We start from the raw sequence: 20,334 nt of genomic DNA, 5'->3' as shown, positions 1-20,334 counted from the left end.
TAATGATGTAAACTTAACGAGACAGTATTTTGAACATGAAAAAGATCAACTGTATTATTTTATAATTTCATGCAAACTCTGTCTCTGCTTGCTAATAGGGCCTATTTGAGTGGTTAAAGTCAGCTGAGTTGAGGTCTACAGAGGAATTCATGGTAGGAACTGACCTGGAGGCAGTGAAAGATCAGCTGTGTGATCTCAAGGTGAGTTCAGACATTAAAGCACTCCTCTAAACTGCAAGAAGGCTAATTCAAAACACCTAACTAAAGTAAAATACAGTCATGGCAGAAAACTGAACTGTATGTTATTCCAAGATGTGTGCTGTATTTTTTGCCTCAGGAATTTAAGCGGGAACTCTACCAGAAGAAGATTGAGATAGAAAGTCTGAGCCATCGCTTTGTGTGCCGGCTGTCTCCAGGCTCAGAGCGCCCAGGCTCCGTCTCACCGCTGTGTGACTTCAGACAGCGCTGGGACACCTTGGAGTCAGAGACCGTGAGCAGACAGGTAAGAAAATGAGAACAGGTACAGTATGTACATTAATGCTAAATATTCCACTTTTATCTTCGATATTGCCACAGTTTTAACAACCACATCAAATATTTTACTTGTTTTGTTTTTAGTCGTTGCTATAAATAGTTCTAATCACCTGAAAACATTCTATCCACTCATTTGCAGCATCAGCTGGAGTGTGCTCTGCTGGGTCTGGGTCAGTTCCAAAATACACTTGATGAGTTGCACACGTGGCTTTCCAGGACTGCTGAACAACTGCAGGGCAGCCAGCCAGTCAGCATTGACCTGCAGGCCTGTGAAATAGAGCTGGCCAAACACAAGGTTTGATGTCAACCTACAGCTCCAAGCAAAGCATTTGAAACAGACAATATGAAGCTAAATCTATAACCTCTGATGCTTCTATCTTATTGAAGGTGTTGCGGAATGATGTCATGTCCCATGTTCGCACAATCGAGTCTCTCAACCAGGTAGGCAGGGGGCTGCTGGAGGTTGGGTCAGGGGACAGCCCACATGGTCTGCAGTCTCTGTTGGAGCATCTAAATGAAAGCTGGGAGTTTGTCCGCTGTGAGACTGAGCGCAGGCTGTTGGAATTGGAGAACAGACTGAGCCAGGTGAAACATTTTGGTATTTGGTACTAGATACAGCAAAGTAATATGTAGTCTGAAAAGCAATATGCAGTTCGCAGGGACCTCTTGTGGTGACTTTCTGTATTACAGCTAAAAAAATCAAAGCTATAATGCAACCTAACCATTTTAACTTCTTTATTATTTACTATTGCTCTTCAGTTTTTATGTCCTTATTTAGGGGATGTATTGTTTTATTACAGGTTCAAGATGTTACAATGGAGATTCAGGATCTATTACAGTGGCTGGAGAACACAGACCTGAGACTGTCCTCTTCCAAAACCATGTGGGGCATGCCGGATTCTGCAAATGAAAGGCTTAATGCACACTTAGTAAGGCTAATTAAAGTTTACATGTACAATAAGAAGATAAAGTCATGGAAACTTATGTTTGTTCTCCTGTGGAAATGATTTTGTACTCATTTTCTTCAACCCATCATAGGAGTTGTGCAATGAGATGGATTCTAAGCTCCACACCTACACAGATGTGAAGAATGCCGTTCACAGGATGCTGGAGAGCAGCAATGTCGTGCGGGGGTCGAGCACAGAGCACAGCTTATCTATTCTTGAACAGAAATGGGCATCTGTTTATGGCAAAGTCCAGGAGAGGAAGGTAATTTAACTTCACCTAATGTCAAGTCAGTTAGATTCATTTTCAGACCTACTTGTTATTATGAAGGTAAGTGTATTATTACATATGAAAGTAATGCTCCTCTCACAGTCTAAGCTTACAGAGGGACTGAGTCTGGCCAAGGACTTTCACAGCAACATTCAGGAAATTCTCACAAAGATGAGCAAGTGTGAGGAGTCTATTGGGCTTCTTCCTCCTGCCAGCTTTGTTCTGGACACAGTTTGCACACAGCTGCAAGATCACAGGGTAAGTTTTTTTTTTTTTTTTTTTAAACCCATTCTGCTGCTTTTCTTGTTGATTATGATTTTTTTTCGATTCATAAAATCTCTTTCGCTGCACAGACTTTGATGAATGAGGTCAATTGTTACAATGAAAAGAAGATGTCAGTGGAGAGTACAGGCCGTAGGCTTACAGAGCTGAGCAGGAAGGAGGACTGTGATGTCATTCATAACCTAATCACGACCGTCCAGGATCGATACAAAAAGCTTCAGCACCGAGCATCAGAGAGAGGCAGGATGCTGGAGGATGTGAAAAAGAATGCTAAACAGGTATTGGAACATTTCACTGCCGTGTTCACGGATGGATTTCAATTATGCCAAAGTTCACCTTAAAGTGTGACACACATAATATCTGTATTTGTGTCCCATATTTCAGTTTAATGAATCTTGGCGCCTCCTTGTGGACTGGATGACAGAGGTAGAACAGACATTAGATACCCATAAAGAGATTGCCGTGTCCCATGAAGAGATTAAGCAACAGCTGACTGAACAGAAGGTAGAGTATCCCACTCAATCGATAACACATGGTTGCATATACTTGTACTTTAATTGTTCACATATTTATCACCTATTAATTGATCACTCTTGTTATTAGGAGTTTCAGAAACTGCTGCGATCGAAGAGGCCGATGTACGAGGCCACGCTGAAGAGGGGTCGCAGCCTCCACGAAAGAGCCCAAAGCGGCCATGATAGGCAGCATCTGGAGAATCTTCTGGCTGAACTTAAAGACACATGGGATACTATCAGTGGCAAGTCCATGGAGAGGTACAGAGCTGGGCTAACTCAGACAACCAAACAGCATATTCTCATGATCAAACAAACCATGTTTTGTATGCGTTGTTTTTTTTTTGTAGACAACATAAGCTGGAGGAAGCACTGCTGTTCTCAGGAAGATTCACTGATGCTCTGCATGCATTGAACGACTGGTTGTATCGAGCAGAGCCCCAACTAGCTGAAGATGTTCCTGTTGGAGGAGACAAAGACATTGTCAACAATCTCATAGACAAACATAAGGTATGGCTATAACACAAATTGATGTATTCAGGCCAGTTCTTTAAGGAAATGAAATGGAAAGTTATTGGGATATTTGTCCCTCAGGCTTTCCAGAAGGAGCTGGGGAAACGAGCTGGATGCATTAGGACTCTGAAGCGCTCTGTGAGAGATCTGACGAGGAGCAGCACAGCCGATGCTCACTGGCTGCAGGAACAGATGGAGGAATTGGGAGGCCGCTGGGAGGCTGTGTGCAAACTGTCAGTCAGCAAGCAGGACAGGCTGGAGGCTGCGCTACTGCAGGTACTACCCGCAAACAGCAAAGCGCCTAAACTTTCATGTGTGTGCAACGGCTGTTGTGAGGTTTAGGTATAAGTGAAAGTTTAGGTTTGAGTTTATAAAGCTGATCTGATTTTTGTTTTTTTTTCCTTTGGTATAGGATATGTTCTACTGAAACTGACTTTTCATTTGACAATTTCCATAAAATTTCATAAAAACATCCAGTTTGCTGGAAAATTTGCCAGTAAACAGTGAAAAGTGACCTGACAGACTAAACTCTTCTGGGTTGTTTTCTTCTATTCTCCTTAGGCTGTGAAGTTTGACGGCCTTGTTCACTCTTTCATGGAGCGGCTCGCTGAGGCAGAGAGGATCCTGAAATGCGGTATCATACCAGATGGGGAGGACGCTTTGCTTACCTTCCGCAAACAGCACAAGGTCAGTATAAGAAGATATTCTGCCACTTCCTTAAGGTAAATTCATTCTTCCCATCTTATCGGCTTCTGGGGAGGTCAGATGGGCTGCTACAGAACAAGTAGACTCTGATAAGGATTCAATCTTTGGCTCAAGGGCAATTAAACAAGCTGGATCTTGAACCCAGGTGTGAAGACGAGTGCTCTTCCCTTGGAGCATGTCTGCTGTTTTGGCAGACTACATCCCATATAAGAAAAATTACAAATGGCTGTTTGTTCAAGTCATTTTGACATAGTTATTTACATATATTAACAGATAAAATACTGAATACATTTTTTTAGGAGTCATTGGGTGCCTTGCAGGCTCAGGCAGTTGAATTAGAGAACATCCAGTGTCTGGGTGAGGAGATACTGGCTTCCTGTCATCCGGACTCCATAATCACCCTCAAATCTTGGATTAGTGTTACTAAGACCCGCTATGAGGAGGTGAGTTCTGTCATGCCAATGAAATGTAAGTTTCCTCTTGTACAATGAAAAACTTGAACATTTAGTCAACTGTTACTGTTAAAGTCAATGATATAACGTCAAATGAAAGGAGACAGTATTCCACAGAATTATTTTATGTCAGCATTTGAGCGATGTGCAATTTTGTCCCAAGGTTCAGACCTGGGCCCATCAGCAGGGCCAGAAGATCCAGGCCAGCTTGGCAGCACTGGAAGCAGAAAAGGAGGAAGTCCAGAGACTATTGGACTGGATCTCCTCAGCAGAGGAAGCTCTCAACCTGAGAGATCAAGAGCCTCTGCCTGAGACCACAGAACAGAACCAAGAACTGATTGAGCAGCACACAGTATGATTTTTCCCTTCTCTGCAGTGAGCTACGCAGGGCACAGACTTACTGGACCTGAAAATCAATGCTGTGGAGATACTTCTCAGTATATCTTTGACCTGGTTTACAATCTAATACTTTTAGCATTACTGTATCTTTTTGGTGCCATGTGATTAGCTATTCACATCTCTCCACAGGTATTCATGGAGGAAGTGAACAAAAAATTCCCAGAGGTCGAACATGCCACAAAATCCTGCAAACACAAGAGCGCTCCCAAACAGCAGGTTTCCCCCAGCAAGCGGCCACTCACAAGTAAGAGAACAGTGTAGTTTGCATGACATTTGTATACATGAACAAGAGTCAAAGCTATTGACAGCTTGATGACCAGCTGAAGGTACACAGAGCAGGTATTGTTTCATGTGGGCTGATTGCTGGACTTCCATGTGACTGTTTCTGCATCCAGAGAGGAGGAGCGCCATGAAGCTACCGCCTGCCATACCAGTCCCCCTGGAAAACCTTGACCCGCAGACCCCACAGCTCAGTCAGCTGGTCAGTCAGTGGCAAAAACTTTGGCACATGGCTGTGGCGAGACAGAACCGCTTGGAACAACACCAGCAAATGCTCAGAGAGGTTATTGTGCCTTTTAAAAAAATCCCTGTAAAATATAGATATTTTCTGGTAGCTTTATAGGTTGGAAAGCTCTGCTACAAAACTATGTAATAACCAAGATGTAGCTGAGGTTGTAATGCTTTGTTTTTTTCCCCGCAGATGGAGGAATTTGCTAACTTTGACTTCAATATTTGGCGAAAGCGTTACATACAGTGGATTAGTCATTTAAAATCTCGGATCTTAGACGTGTTCCGAAGCATTGACCGGGACCAGGATGGACGGATCAGCCAGAAGGAGTTAATCGATTATGTCCTGGCCTCAAGTAGGACTCTCTTGCTAATAATTAGCATGCTTAAGCCTTGATTTATGAGTTTGGAATCAATAGCAATGTCAAATATTTGTAGCATTGATGTTCATGACATCACTGTACTCCATATACTTGCTTTTGTAAGTATTCTAAGCAATAGCTATGTAATCTAGTTAAAGTTTCTCTTGCCTTCCACCCCACTGCTGTAGAATTTCCGACCAACTCTCTGGAGATGAATGCAGTGGCTAACATTTTTGACATAAACGGCGACGGCTACATAGACTACTATGAGTTTGTGAGTGCGCTCCATCCCAGCAGAGACCCCTACAGGAAAACACTGGATGCAGATCAGATCAACGAAGAGGTAAGGGCGGAGCACGTAAAAGAAAACACTTGGAACAGCTGGAATTGTGTATTCATGGTGGCGCCCATGTCATTATAATTTCCTCTACAGGTGAGTCGACAAGTATCACAGTGTAACTGCCCCAAGAGATTCCAAGTGGAGCAAATAAGTGCCAATAGATACAGGGTGAGTCATTTTATGGGCACTGACTCAGAAGGCATGAAAGCAGTTCCGTTTTAGGTTTTTAAAAACATAAATGCAGGAAATGAATAGTTTACTTTCTGGTTTAAATAAAACATGAGCTGTAGAAAATGTGGATTGTGAAGGCTTAACAATGCATATACATCAAAGACAAAGTTACCATCCTGCCTTGACAATCCACTTGTGGTGGATTATCTTCATTCTCTTATTTGCTGCAGTTCGGAGACTCACAACAGCTGCGGATGGTTCGCATATTGCGTAGCACGTTGATGGTCCGAGTCGGAGGAGGCTGGACTGCTCTAGACGAGTTCCTGGTCAAGAATGACCCCTGCAGAGGTGCGTAAGAACACATCTTTATAAAAAAAATCAAAATCAAACGTGATATAACACCACTGTTGTTGAGAGTACAGCAGAACATTGCTCTCTGATGTTACATAAACCTTTTTCTGATGCCAGGTAGTCATTTTACATACAACAAATAATCCCCATTAAACAGCAAGCACAGAGTTATGTGTCTCTTCGTATTTGCAGTAACAAAAAAAAAAAAACTCAGGGAGGGACTCTGACTGGTCAGTTGTTGTGGCCTGATCAGACACCGCCAGCTGTTCTGAATTAGCTCTACTGAAAATTTGAGCAGTATTTCATTAATTGCTGAACTGATACACGCTTTCCAGTGAAAGACAACTTTTTAGATTGCTTAAAGAAAATAACAAACATGAGTAAGCATGAATAAACATACCTGAAAAGTGACCTTTCTGTGGCTGTTGAGCCAGGTAACGGTGCACTCTCTACAGGACATGTGAAATTATTTGAACAGCAAATCTGCTTTCGTAGGGACTTTTAAGGGTCATTTTTGAAATATTTACATTGCCTTAGGTTTTCACTTTCTTGCTTCCAGGTTGCCCTCTTTTGTGCTATTAGTATAGTTCAACCATAATTAATATTTTTTTTAAAAAACTCTTTTTGTTTTCAACATCCCAAAAGTGACAAAAGGAGATAGAAAATGTAAAAGTATGAACTACATATTTATCAATTTCATCATATCAGTTATTCACAAATATATTAATGGATGCTGGCAGTCCTTTTCTTAGTAGTTTTTTTCAACAACCACTTTAAATATGTACTGTATCTACAGGTTTATCGACATGGCTGTTAATAGCAGGTTTGACTGTATTTTGATGTAATTCCCTTGCTGTGCTTCCAACAGTCAAAGGTCGGACCAACCTGAAGATCAAGGAGAAGTACTTGTCACCAACAGGAAGCACCGCTAAGGGTTTGACTGTGAGCAGGTCCAACTCAAGCCTCAGCCTCTACAGCAGTGCCTCTGCCCCCACCAGCCCCATGACACGCAAGGCAAGCTACAGTAAAAGCAGCGAGCGCACTTTAGAAGTGTCTTGTTTGGGAAATCAAATGATACTGAAGCTGCATGTTAAAATCACAATGTAAAGAACCAGGTGGTTTTGAGAAATCTCTTTTTTTTCTCATGGTGTTCTGTTTTTGAAAGGTGTATACATTTAACTGATTTACATTATCTTTATTTTACATGACGCTGTTTTGACCTTAAATCTTTAACCTCATGGCCTTTCAGCATGTGGAATGTACACTGATTCTAACAAAGCAGTAGCCTCCTCAACCTCAAAAACTAATTTTAAGAAGTTGTTTTTAAAAATGTAAAATACTAAGCCACTTAACAACAAACACTAACTTAACTTGTCTGGATTTAGGCATTACTCCGCAGGAGTTTCTCAGGTGACCGGTGCATCCGTCCCAGGAGCTCCATAGCTGCTCTGGATTCTGATTTGCAGTTCGTCACAACAGGGGAGGACAACTCCCCCTCACCCTCAGGTCAGGAAATGTGCTTTGTCATGCATCCTGCAGAGTTACACCACTCACTTTTGTAACATGATGGTGTGTCAACCCTCCCCCCTCCTTGTGTTTTCAGACGAATCTGAGAGGCTGCCCACATGATTACCTCCACTTCAGAGCCCCACATGTATGCTGCAGCGTTCTACCCAAATACAGCCCCAAGGCACAGAAACAGGGTGACCAGCAGAAGAAAAAGTGAATGAAGATCAGAGAAACAACACAGTCTGTCACATCTGACCCAAAACTGAAGGAAAAGTTAAAAAAAAGGACCCCTGAGGTGATGGTGAAGGGTCTGTAGCTCTGAGAAATCTCTATGAAGATAATGTCTTTGTGTGGACAATGACTGAATACTGAGTCTTTTTTTTGCTCCCGTTGCATTTCATACATTTATCTGATTGCCTAGAAAGTAGGAAGTTCTGCATGGATACTTATTGCATGGCATCCAGAGCCTCGCTTGAATCAGAGTCGCTTTACTTCAGCTTGCTATACTTTTATGGTTGTGAAAATGAGCTAAGGCAGACAGTCCCAGACTCTGGCCAAACTGTTTGAAAAGAGACATACAGCTAGAACTCACATACATGTATAGATGGCATGTGGCGGTGTTATGCTGTCTGACTGTCCTACTGAGTGTCCAAATAAAACCCTCACATACCAAAACCATTAGTCGCTGAAGGCTACAGTCCGCTCTCCTTCAGCTTTGTGATACTTTTGTTTTGATTTCAATCAGTGAGGATGGTACTGTTGGCAGGGCCACGCTGTTGTTTTTTTTTTTTTTACCTTTTTTGGCACCATGAACTCTAATAGTTACCTGTTTTCATTTTTCATTGTAAGGACATTTTAAACACTGGAGATTGTGTAATGAACAATGCACTGACATGCGACAGGCCATTGTTGATTTGTAGAGATTATTTTCTCAGGACTGATTTTGCCTTTGGATGTATCTATTTCTATGGAACATTACTGTGAACATGTAGATGTGTTGTTTTCATTGTTACACTGAAATTCCTAGAAAAGGTTTTGTTTAGTAATTTTTTTCCCCATAAAAATGCACTTTTCTGTGTCCAACTACTGTATACATGTTGTTTTGATAAGAATGAAAGTTGTCATTAGGATTAAGGCTGAAACACAAACTATGATCTTCGTTTGTGTCTCATAGAAATAAAGAATTTTTAAAACTGTGCTTCATGTAAATGCAGATAAGTAGAAAATGAATGGCTGAACAGAGCAGAATTTGGAAAATGAAACAGTTTCCTTCTTTTTTTCATTTTTAACAGAAACTGAAAAGTTTCAATGTTCCACCTCTCGGATCTAAAATCAGCAAATACATTTTTACTTCATTCTTAGCATGGGTCATTTCTCCACCTTCAAATGTGTTCAAGAAATACGTAACTACTGTCCTTCAAGGTCATTCATGATTCTGGAAACAAACAACCAGGTGTTTGAGCAAAAACTAAATTTTTCTTGACAAAGTCACAACTGCAGCTCCACCCTCATCTACTGCACAGGCTGAGCGGTGTTGTACTGTGCCTGGTTTATACTCTTCATTATACTCTGTCTAGTTATAGACCAGTTGATACTACATATTAACAGTGTAACTGCTGTATTTGTAAGCTTCTCTTTATACTTTATCTTGTTGAAGCAACGTTGAAGACAGTTGCTTATTGTATTTGGTCTATGCAGATGACAAAGGGATTTTTTAAGGTCAAAACAGTTTTTACATGTTGATGTACTTTTTTCTCTTCAGCTCATGTTAGGAAAGTGTTGATAATTTACTGTATTGTGTTAAACACAGAAGCCAGATTTCACTCCTCTTGCTATGCACCCCAATCTTTCTGTACTGTAAATGTTTCTATACCCAGCACTCATTCTGAAGTCTAAAGTAGGGAAACTGTAGATGAATGTCACTAATAATTTTACGTACTCTTGTATAAAGAATGTTTTGTAATAAAATCGCAACAATTTGTGACGATTATTGATATGTTATGGTAATTTTTCTTTTTTAAGGATGACGTTGTCAGGCTTCCTGCTCAATGACAACCCAAATGACCACTGAAGTAAAACTCAGTAGCTCAGTTTTAATACTAGCCAATATGCACGTTAGCATGGGCTAAATATATACAACTAGCCAAAAAAGCGTCTGAGCTGCTAAATGCTTCAGTATGTGTTGTCGGTGTCACTTTCCCGGTTGTTTTTTCACCTCTATTGGCAGCCCTTACACAGCTCAAACTAGATTCTGTTTATATTATTCAGACATATCACACATGGAGAGAGAGCAAACTGTTCATTTTCTACCAGAACCATGCTAACACAGGTTAGCTAAACAGCCCTCTTAACCAGTTGCAGTACATTACATAGAGTGCAGTGTGCTCACTTCTCTCAACATACCTTAATAGCATGTAAAAATCCAAGATTTGGACAAAAGAAATCATGAAATGCGATTAAATATGGGATTAAACATTATTAGCAACAAGAATGAAGGCTCATTTGCCAAACTTTGTTGGCCTAAATTGCATATTTACAATGATATAGAAGAATATTTTTATCAGTGTTTACTTGGACTTGTATCTCTAACCAACTAATGAATTAATAATTATCTGAATAATCACTGTTTTAACTAACTGTTTTTGGTCATTTTGACTGAAGACAGCTGCCTGCTGCTGATGGGAACAATGCTGTGATCTAGTCAAAACATTAAAGTCGCAGTTCCAAAAGTAAAACAAAGACATAACAGACAACCAACAGTCCTGTGGCACTGGAGGTTACAGCAGAATCAGATAGCACTTCTCTCTGGATTTATTTCTACTCAGTTTCGATTACACTGTTATTTAATCTGTACACTCATAAAGAGGTGTATTACTGAGTTTCTGCTAAGTAAGATTGACACATAAACTATATGTTCAACAGTAAGGAAAATCTTAAAGACAAATATATTGGTTCAGTCTCTCATGTTAGACATAACTGTACATTGTCCACTATATGACAAAAAAATCTCCAAATACAAAGCTGAATAAATCATCAGCACCCTTATTCTGTAAGAATTAGGCTGAAGGTCAGGTGTGCAGTGCTTTGCACGCACCATCTTATTCAATGATCAATTCTCAAAAGAAGAAATTCAGTATGTGAATTCCCACCTCAAGCTGCCCTCCTGTTGATGTGTAACAAGTGAAACTTTCTGACGCACTTGGACAGTGCACACAGTACCAAAAACACAGACATATTTGCTTAAACACAGAGCCCAGCAGTTTGGAGAAAGACAGCAAAGTATTATGCTTCTGTACAAATATTTACTCTGACTTTAGGTCGCAGCAGAGCCCCATACCTATGGTGCCAAGATTTTTTTTCAATACAACTCTGACATTCTACGAGTGGACATCACTGTATTCAGTGTATTATCATAAAGCTCTTTGGTAGCAATGACAGACTCATCCATTCATTTTCTACATTCTTAGTGTTTAGATGCACAAGGGTAAGTAAATTGTGTTGAAGTGTTGAATCCAAACCAAGAAGTTTAGATGCATAAACTCAGCCAAATTGTTTAGGTGCTTAAACCTAAACAATTTGTTTGATGGATAAACCTAACAAAGTGGTTTAGATGCATAAGCTAAAGCAAGTTGTTTTAGTGTCTAAACATACACATTATTTTTATTCCTAAACCTAAGTACTTTATTTATTCCCAAGCAATAGGGTTCCAAAAAACAAGATAACTTAAAATGAATTTTTCATAGTTTTGAAGTCCTTCATTCACTAAAACTGTCTTGCATTCAGCCAAAATAATATCTAGAACAATGACTTTTTGTTAAAGTGCAAAATTATTTCTAGCTCTTAGCTGTGAACATTTATCAGCAGAAGAGATTGCTCCAAAACAGGGACGTTGAGCTTGAATTCATCAGTTTTTTGTTAAGATAACATAGAGATGGAAGAAATAGTTTACCATAATTGTGACATCAGAATGCACAATTTTCTTGGAAAATCGCCACCCAGGTTTATCAAAGGATTTGTATATACGTTATGTTTACTTTTTCCTACTTTTTGCTCCCTTTTTGTTTGAGTGAATGTCTTTTATTGATCGTGAACAGAGATATGAAAATTAGCCGTGTCCCAAACACTATACTGTACTGGGAAGCAGTTTAGAAATAAATAAAAAAAATAGAACATTTTAGTCACATTAATTCTTAATGTTTCCATAAAAATCCATTTAGAGATGAGTCCCCTTACAGTCAAATGAGAAATCTCCATTTTGACTTTATGATTAATCAATTGAGAAAACATGCATGCAATTCTGGTATTTAATTTCAAACAGAATGAGAGTATTCATTGTTTTATGGACCAGATGAGATAAATATTTGGGGGACAGGGAAGAATGAAGATTAAATTGTTATGTAACTGTAATTAGTAGTTGGCTTCATCTGACATCCTGGAATCATTTTTATTCCTTGTGACAAAAGTCATTTGTTTTTTGCTTCTGTCATGAGCGAACAAAGCATTTAGTTATCATTTTGCAAGGGAACATGTAGTATAAGTGAGTTCAGAGGTGGGTGCAAGGGTACCAGTGAAATGCCATCTAATGAAGTTAGTGCTCCGCAGGGGTCATTCATTTGAGCTGGAATTTTGCTGAACAAAAGCCAGCCTGACCCCAACCAACCACCCCCTCAGAACACTGAAAGCTGTCCAAAGTCAACTTCTGCTTGGCTAAGCTTCCCACTCACACTCTAACCAAATGTTGAGTAAATTCACCTCAGTGTTTGAGGATTTTAATTCATTTCAGCCCCTTACCCACCTCACCTCTCTTTCTCCATCGTTTTCTTCTCCTTTCTTTTACCCCACTTGACCTTTCCATTCCCTTCATCCACCTACTTTCACTGAGGACTTTAGCACATACCCTGGACCCCTGGCTCAGCCCTCAGCAGTCACATGACAGAGATTCAGAGCTTCAGACCACTACAGCTCAAAGCCCACAACTCTCTGTGCAGACTCTCCAGACAGCAGCTTCAGAAGGCCACTCCCCCGTAACGCATCTCAGCACCGTTGCACTTGTGCAACCTTATACTGAAACTGACTGTGTGCCTCCATTCCTACATTCAGGTAAGTGGACTCTTGTGTAAGTTAGAATGATGAATGGATTTAATTAGTTTGACAGAACTGATGGTTGAGTGTTAAGTTTGACTCAGTATTAATTTAAGAATCTTACGAGGACACCAAATGAATTGACTTCTAACAGCAAAACAAAGCTTTAGTCGATCTATTGGACTTTCTTAAAGATTTTAACTGGACTTAAACAATTGCTCCCCTCAAACCAATTGATTATCGATCAAGCCTGTACTGTGTGGCATATTGTTGAAACATGTTCAAATCAAATAACCCAATTTGATATTCTAATATGTATTTCATTACAAAAGCAAAACAATCAGATTTTCACTTATTCAAAAGTGCTTAATTTCACGTTGCCACGCGACAGCATGAGTTCTGTCTGCGTCACAGATTTTCAAGATGTACAGTTGATGAACGGGAGGAGAATCATGAATCATTAAAAAAGCCGGCAAATATGCAGAGCTTTGTAAACGTCTGATATAATAACATCGCTCCCATGTTCTGAACCTTGTCCTAGAAGGTCCAAACCTCCCTCTGGTATTTGTGGCTGACAACCTTGAAACAAGGTAGTGCTTTCACCGACTGTGCGAGCTTACAAAAGGGCATTCAGAAAGCGCTAGAATGATTTGCTTAAATATAATCAAGATGCAATTATTTTGTTTGCCTGAATGTCAAACTTCATAATTACATTAGACGTTCATAACTACGTTAGACATTCATAACTACGTTTGATTTCTGTGCCTGAAAATGCAAAAAAAAAAAAAAACATTCAGTAAGGACAATAAGAGAAACATGTCAGGAATGTTTCTATTTAAGATGGATTACAGGAAATCTTAGACTAAACTTGTAATATCATGTTTGCACTGGTAAACTTGAACTTGACAAACAGGTCCTCTGGGGTGATTGTGCCTTTGATTATGAAACATATGACTCATGACAAGCTGCTTGTTTCCAATGAATTGCACACCCAAAGTTGCTGGGAAATATTTCAGTTCAGCCCCCACAGAGGAGTAGAAGGACAGGACAGCTTGATTGTGAAGCCAAAAGCTTCCTGACTCTGCTGCCTGTGTGTTTAAAGTAGGGCAGACCGTAAGGTTGGTGTGCTGGTTGGGGGATGGAAAAGTGAGGGGGAGGAGTCACCCTCTCTGAGGCCTCCCTCTGCACTCTCCTTCCTCCTCCCTAAAACAGACGGAAAGCACATGGTGCCTGGTTTTGAAACCGCCCTCTAACTGTAAGATGATGCAAGTGTCATGGTGGCAGAGGACGTGTGCGCCTGTGCAGTTCCTCCTCTGTCAAGTGCGGCACAGACACGGAAGCAGAATGTGAGCCTGCGAGTGAATGAGCGTGTGTATGTGTGTGGGGGCGAAGAAGAGAGGGAGGGGGTGCTCTCACACACATTTTGCGACAGATGTAATTGAAGGAACCGTGATCTCGATGGAGTGAAGGTTTTTGAGAAGAGAGGTCAGAAGAAAGACGACTCCTGTGTTCTGAACGAGGTAAGGGGAATAATTCTACTACCTGAACGCAGCATATGACTGATGTAAGACGGAGGTAAAGGTTATTGGATTGCCGGCTTAAATTAGACCCCAGAGCCTCACGTAGTCGGTCCATCGCTCCTTTTTTACGACGTTAGGGGATGAAAACGTACCAAGATTCAGAGTTTAGATTTTAAATTGATCCAGAGGTTCAGGAAGTTAGAACATACAACATTACATCACAGTGAGTTTTTCCTCCTTGTATTACCGATTCACGTGACTGATTTAAAATATTTGAAACTGGAATGAGAACATATCTTTACAATAACAACTTTTAAACTTATTGTGCTAACATACTGCTATCAAAGTCTGAGAGGAACTGTTTTCCTCTCAAGGTTCCTTTGATGGTGTCCCATTGGGAGACCCCGGAAGACCCGTCCTGGCTTCAGCACCACAATAAAAGCACTCGCCCGAATGCGTGTGTTACAGTCAACAACTTTCTGCTTTTATCTGGAGCTAATCCTTCACATCCCGTACAGATGGAGCTTTATTACACAGCTAAACAATCGTTGCCCTTTAATGCGTCTGTTTATGTCAGGACACTTGGGCTTTTTATGGGAGCACTGTGTCAGTGTGTGAAAGGTTAGGCATCCACTGCCAGCCAGCACATGTCAGAAGGATGGAGGTGGTGTCAGGGAGAGGCATAGCCAGGAAGGTCAGTCACATGGCAATGTGCTTCACACTTACAAAAAGCACAGGACAGTAGCTGCTAAATATCTTTCTGAATTTATACAGATGGTAAAGTGGTCCCATGGAATTGCTGAATCTTTTGAAAAATGTTAGTCAAGTAAACTTGAGTTTGATTGTCTTTGAAACAGTGCCTTAAGATGTAGGTGATAGGTCAATAGGTTAAACTGGCTCTTGACACTCATGCAAGAGATGAGATACTTTCAAATCTATTCAGTTAAAATAATGGATCCCGGATTAGGTAACAAAAAATAACACCCTGGATTTCAGAGGTATAAATAACCACACAACGCTTACTTAACTCAAAGGAACTGTGCTACTTGGTGTTGTCATTTGAAGTGTCATCACATGCCTGCGAGGTCTGGTTTGTGGTCGCACGTCTGTCTGAGTCGTTCTCACCACATGCAGAGCGAGGGATTTTGGGCATTCAACCATAACCGACAGACCTGTGTGATGTCCTTCCAAGAGCCTGAAAGTGCACAGCCCTCTGGGATGAGGGCAAATTGTCAAGTTAGCTTGAGCTAGGATTTGATCACAAAGCAGGTGAAGAACCAAAAGGACAAATAGAGAAAAAGCATGGATGAAACGCTTAGTTTCAGTCCATCACAAAGCAGATCTTTGTCCGACACGACTTCATAATGGGGACCAACACTGGCACATCAACACAACCAAGAGCAGCCCGCATGTTAGCCCTGATGTTAGATTTAAATTGTTCGATTGCAAAGCATCAATGAGAGAGGCTGAGGAACCATGTTCAAGTCTTTAGTCTAACAAGGTATTTTAAAAGATTTCCAAAAAAGAAAAAGAACATTTCACAGTAAAGGAAACGATCTGCGAAGATCAATATGAAGCACGAAGTGCATATGATTACGAGCAGGGAACCCAAGAAAAACGAATTACAGTTTGGATTCCTACAGAAATGTAGGCCTCCCAGAAATAAAGACGTTCCCATTCATTCGTGTGTCATTTTACATACTACAATCTACAGGTTTGTCATTTAAACTAAATGAATACAGTTGTAACTTTGTAGGGTAGGAGTTGGATAAAAACGAAAGGCCCGTATTACTAATGAACAACAACAACAAAAAATTGAAAATCCTTTATATTTCTAGGCTGTGATCCTTCAAATTTCACTCATCAAACCTGCCTTTGTTTTCAATATGTTTCAGATTGTGCATATTTCCTCTTCCTGCTGCACTCCATTCCTTCCGCCATCATGTCACTGCTGACTCACGTGCTGGCGTGCCTTTTTGGCATGGGCTCCTGGGTGGCCATCAATGGGATGTGGGTGGAACTCCCTCTGGTCGTATATGAGATCCCAGAGGGCTGGTTACTGCCCTCATATCTCACGGTGATCATCCAAATGGCCAACATAGGCCCTCTCTTCATCACCCTCATGCACCGCTTTCGTCCAGGGGCCCTGGATGAGCGGCCGGTAATCTACTGCATCGTAGGATTGGGAATTATTGCTACATTCCTGCTGGCTTTCTTCTGGAAGCACACAGTGACTATAGCTGACTCTCTGCACAGTGTGCCGCTGCTCATTTTAAGCTTCCTGCTGTCCGTGGTGGACTGCACATCATCTGTCACCTTCCTGCCTTTCATGATGCGCCTGCGTCCGCAATATCTCACTACGTACTTTGCAGGTGAAGGCCTCAGCGGTCTGGTGCCTGCACTCGTGGCTTTGATTCAGGGAGTCGGTGTAGTCCACTGTAAAAATGCCACTTTGGCCACAAACTCGTCAGCTGATAATTCCAGCGTGGTTGGCAGCGATGAGCTGAAAGCGGTCTACCTGCCGGCCAGATTCTCCGTCGAGGTCTTCTTCGTGTTCCTCAGTGCCATGATGGTCGTGTGCCTGGTGGCCTTCATCCTTCTCAACCACCACCCAGCTGTGGCTCTGGAGAGAAAGAGCGACCGGTACTTCAGTGCGGACCTGGAGCGTGAGAAAAGGGAACAAGGTTTGTCTCTGCACGCCCAGACACCGGAGCAGAAGCCAATGATCAGTCCTCTGGAAGCAGTCAGGAGAGAACCCAAGAGCTCTTTTGGGAGGGGGACGTACAGCAACTTGGAGGTGATGTTCATCTTCGTTGTGCTGGCTTGGGTCAATGCTCTGACCAACGCAGTGCTGCCCTCAGTTCAGTCTTACTCCTGTCTGCCTTATGGGAACAAGGCCTACCATCTGGCTGCCACCATGGCTGCTGTAGCTAACCCAGTGGCCTGCTTCATCGCCATGTTCATTCCAGTAAGGTGAGAAACGTCATCTCAACAAATGTCTGGTGTACTGAAAAAAAGATATCAGTGTCTCATACCACAGTCAGTCATTTTGAATTGCTGCTGGACACTAGTTGCTTGTAGAGGTGATGATGAGTGCTGAATGCATTCTCAGGGACAGAAATGTTTAAGTCTGACTTCATGCAATTTGGTTTCAGGTCTCTTATCTTCATGGGTTTTTTGACCATGTTTGGGACTGGATTTGGAGCCTACATCATGGCCATGGCTGCTCTGAGCCCTTGCCCTTTGCTGGTCCACAGTACCTCTGGAACTGTAGTCATAGTAAGACTTCTTTCTTCCTCACACGGTCTCTTAATACAAAGGTGAAAGTTTCACATGTCCTGTTCTGTCTTATGAATAGTGCTACACCTTGCAGAACAATAAGGGCACCACCCAGATGTCAAACTCACTTAGGTTTTGTGTTATGAATTCGAGCATGCAACATCATTGGCATGTTTTATAATCATTCCAACTCAGTCTGATTTGATTTAGGCAGTGAGCTGCAAAGGAATTGCCATTAAAGTGATGAGAAACACTTTTTTTTGGGAGGGGGGGGGGGGTCACCTAAAGACTCACAACATAGAGAGGTCGCTGTAATGCCAACGTTTGAAAGAAAAGTTATTTGGATCAAAATTACTTTTTTTTTTTTTTTCCAATCTGACCAAATCAGAATTTTGGGAAGACTGTTTTCGTATTTTCATGTTTTTGTCCACGATGATTTGAAATGAAACGAAAGACGTTTGCCTGCCATTCTTCCAAAGTAATTCAGAACCGGGCAGCTAAGCCGTTTTCACGCATGAACTGAGTTCTGAAATGTGGGTTGGCACGCGGGAGCACAAAGGCATTTCATGACATGACTTCTCACCGGTAATATCACCTGTAGGTTGCAGAAAGAACTAATGAGATCAAATGTAGCAGGTAAGAGCCTTTACTGAGTGTGTGACTGCTTCATACTCATGAAAGCCGAGTTTCCATTGCCGTTTTTCATTCAGAGGATGTAGTTTTTGCCTGTTTTGAGGAAGACTTTATGCACATTAGGGGAAATATAAACAACTGGTTTACCTGGTAAAGATTAAAACAACAGGACTGTCTCTTTGTATATAAAGCAGTAAACTCAAGGGATTAACCAGCATTTTCCCAAGATGAGCATCCTAGATTTTCCCAGAAATTAAAGTAATACTTGAAGAATGTTCCTCTTGTTCATGTCCACCACAGTTTTTTTTTCTCTCTTTGATATAATTATGGACAACTACTTTTTCTGCTGAATTCCAACCACTAAGAATGTACTCGTGTGTCTCAGTGTGTCAACACTTCACAGCCTGATTTATTTTCTTCAACAAATGTGAATGTGTCTGATTCACATTTATGTTTTGCAGCTTTTCAAAAGTTCACATTGGATTTGCTTCGCTAGTTAATGGAAAACAGTCTCTTTTGTCTCTCTGAGGCATCAGACAAAAAGTCAGCTGAGGGCGCACTTGATAATATATATATATATATATATATATATACCAGGGTAAGATTATTAGGTAGTTGTTTCAAAATCCCCAATTTGAGTTTTGAGAAAATAAATTAACTAGTTTTAATTATTTGTGATAAAACCATTCTATTCTAAAAATGGTGCTAACAACCCTGCAATAAGAGCGATCTTTTTTTAAAATAGAACACAGAGCAAAAAAAAAAAAGCAAAAAACCTACCAATCAGGTAAAGATAACAGAAGTTTTTCAACATCAACACATTTTACAACGAAGGTACAAATTAGAGAACTGATTCTGAGTCAGCAAACATGCCGAAGTCAAACTTTGCAATCATATTTCTGTATTACAGAGAGCAGATGGAATTTCATGCTCAATATTGACCCCCTCTCTGCTGCAGGTGCTGGCCTGGATCCTGTTTGTCCTGTCATTGTCCTATGTGAAGGTCATCATTGGAGTGATTCTGAGAGATGAGGGACACAGCGCTCTCGTGTGGTGTGGAGCTGTAGTGCAGCTTGGCTCCATGTTGGGTGCTTTATCCATGTTCCCGCTCGTCAGTGTCTATGGACTTTTCAAGTCAGGCGATGCTTGTAATACCAAGTGTTTCTCATAGACACTAAGAATATTTCTGTTGAACACTGCTGTACAAGCGCTAGTATGAATTGCACTTATTTTAGTAGCACTGAACTCAATGCAGTCATGAATTTTACCTATTCCGACATGTTTTAAGAAAGCTAAGAGGTCACAGGTGATAATTTTCCCACTGTTTTTGTCAGATAATTTATGTATATTTATTGACATGTGGAGCGAGTACTACAAAAACCTGAAGCTGTGTCCACATGGTCGGGGCCTCAGACCACAAAAGACCAAATATGAATGGATTTTGTCAATGTTTTACATATCCTTATCGATTCAGAGGTCATTTTACTTGAACTTTTAATATGACATGAAAGTCTAATTGATGTTGCTTCTGTAAGAACATGGTACTTTTGACTTTTAAACGTGCCTTAACTGTAGATGATGAAAGATTTGTGCTTTTTTGCTGTACATAGTTGTTTAACTCTAAAAACTTGCTGTGTTTATGTTACTGGATTGGAGAAATTGTTCAACAATACCAAAATAAAACAAGGTTTATTCTGAACTAAGAATGTGCATATGTTGTTGTCAGTCATTTACAGTATTGATACATTACACAGTATGATGTGTTCCTATCCCTGAAGCTGGTGCAGAGGGCATCAGAACTTTTAGCAAAGAGCACTGCATGTGGGGCTAAAGACAGTGGTAATGGTTGGCAGAAGGGGACACAAATACGACCCCAATTCCAAAAAAGTTGGGACGGTGCGTTAAATGTGAATAAAGACAGAAAACAGGGATTTGCAAATTGAATAATCTGATATTTTATTTATGATAA

The 20,334-nt window shown here is 40.9% G+C and overlaps 2 protein-coding genes across 4 annotated transcripts in view; both read left to right on the top strand.

The window, feature by feature from the left end:
* The window catches only part of macf1b (microtubule actin crosslinking factor 1b), a 29,412-nt gene extending 19,594 nt beyond the window's left edge, over window positions 1-9,818 (top strand). For both annotated transcript variants that reach the window (XM_072394801.1, XM_072394800.1), the window contains 24 exons: window positions 99-200; window positions 337-501; window positions 673-828; window positions 921-1,118; window positions 1,334-1,462; window positions 1,572-1,742; window positions 1,851-2,006; window positions 2,102-2,308; window positions 2,415-2,534; window positions 2,634-2,803; window positions 2,893-3,052; window positions 3,137-3,331; window positions 3,617-3,742; window positions 4,060-4,203; window positions 4,376-4,564; window positions 4,741-4,855; window positions 5,007-5,173; window positions 5,312-5,474; window positions 5,669-5,823; window positions 5,914-5,988; window positions 6,222-6,339; window positions 7,211-7,356; window positions 7,728-7,848; window positions 7,946-9,818. In XM_072394801.1, coding sequence (XP_072250902.1) covers window positions 99-200; window positions 337-501; window positions 673-828; window positions 921-1,118; window positions 1,334-1,462; window positions 1,572-1,742; window positions 1,851-2,006; window positions 2,102-2,308; window positions 2,415-2,534; window positions 2,634-2,803; window positions 2,893-3,052; window positions 3,137-3,331; window positions 3,617-3,742; window positions 4,060-4,203; window positions 4,376-4,564; window positions 4,741-4,855; window positions 5,007-5,173; window positions 5,312-5,474; window positions 5,669-5,823; window positions 5,914-5,988; window positions 6,222-6,339; window positions 7,211-7,356; window positions 7,728-7,848; window positions 7,946-7,971 — 3,474 coding nt within the window. In that variant the 3' untranslated portion in view covers window positions 7,972-9,818. The remainder of the gene's footprint in view (window positions 1-98; window positions 201-336; window positions 502-672; window positions 829-920; window positions 1,119-1,333; window positions 1,463-1,571; window positions 1,743-1,850; window positions 2,007-2,101; window positions 2,309-2,414; window positions 2,535-2,633; window positions 2,804-2,892; window positions 3,053-3,136; window positions 3,332-3,616; window positions 3,743-4,059; window positions 4,204-4,375; window positions 4,565-4,740; window positions 4,856-5,006; window positions 5,174-5,311; window positions 5,475-5,668; window positions 5,824-5,913; window positions 5,989-6,221; window positions 6,340-7,210; window positions 7,357-7,727; window positions 7,849-7,945) is intronic.
* Window positions 9,819-12,827: 3,009 nt separating this feature from the next.
* On the top strand, window positions 12,828-20,053 carry slc52a3-2b (solute carrier family 52 member 3-2b). Of its 2 annotated transcripts, none has more exons than XM_072394781.1 (4): window positions 12,828-12,951; window positions 16,349-17,426; window positions 17,609-17,732; window positions 19,324-20,053. In XM_072394781.1, exons 2-4 carry the CDS (start codon window positions 16,396-16,398, stop codon window positions 19,534-19,536), a joined length of 1,368 nt encoding a protein of 455 aa, XP_072250882.1. In that variant the 5' UTR covers window positions 12,828-12,951; window positions 16,349-16,395; the 3' UTR covers window positions 19,537-20,053. The 2 variants fall into 2 exon arrangements, with proteins under 2 accessions (XP_072250882.1, XP_072250881.1); XM_072394780.1 differs by lacking the exon at window positions 12,828-12,951 and adding an exon at window positions 14,196-14,453.
* Window positions 20,054-20,334: the final 281 nt, after the last annotated feature.

This window comes from Leuresthes tenuis, unplaced genomic scaffold (genome assembly GCF_036924035.1).
Source record: "Leuresthes tenuis unplaced genomic scaffold, fLeuTen1.0.hap1 SCAF_10, whole genome shotgun sequence".
Lineage (NCBI taxonomy): Eukaryota > Metazoa > Chordata > Actinopteri > Atheriniformes > Atherinopsidae > Leuresthes > Leuresthes tenuis.
Note: the sequence above shows the minus strand (reverse complement) of the source record. Positions and strands in the feature narration are given on the sequence as shown.

Bases quoted from the DNA above. Each gene is read 5' to 3' on its own strand.
- slc52a3-2b (XM_072394781.1), top strand. From the start codon at position 16,396: ATGTCACTGCTGACTCACGTGCTGGCGTGCCTTTTTGGCATGGGCTCC. The intron at 17,427-17,608 runs GTGAGAAACGTC...ATTTGGTTTCAG, and splicing joins GCCATGTTCATTCCAGTAAG to GTCTCTTATCTTCATGGGTT. The intron at 17,733-19,323 runs GTAAGACTTCTT...TCTCTGCTGCAG, and splicing joins CCTCTGGAACTGTAGTCATA to GTGCTGGCCTGGATCCTGTT.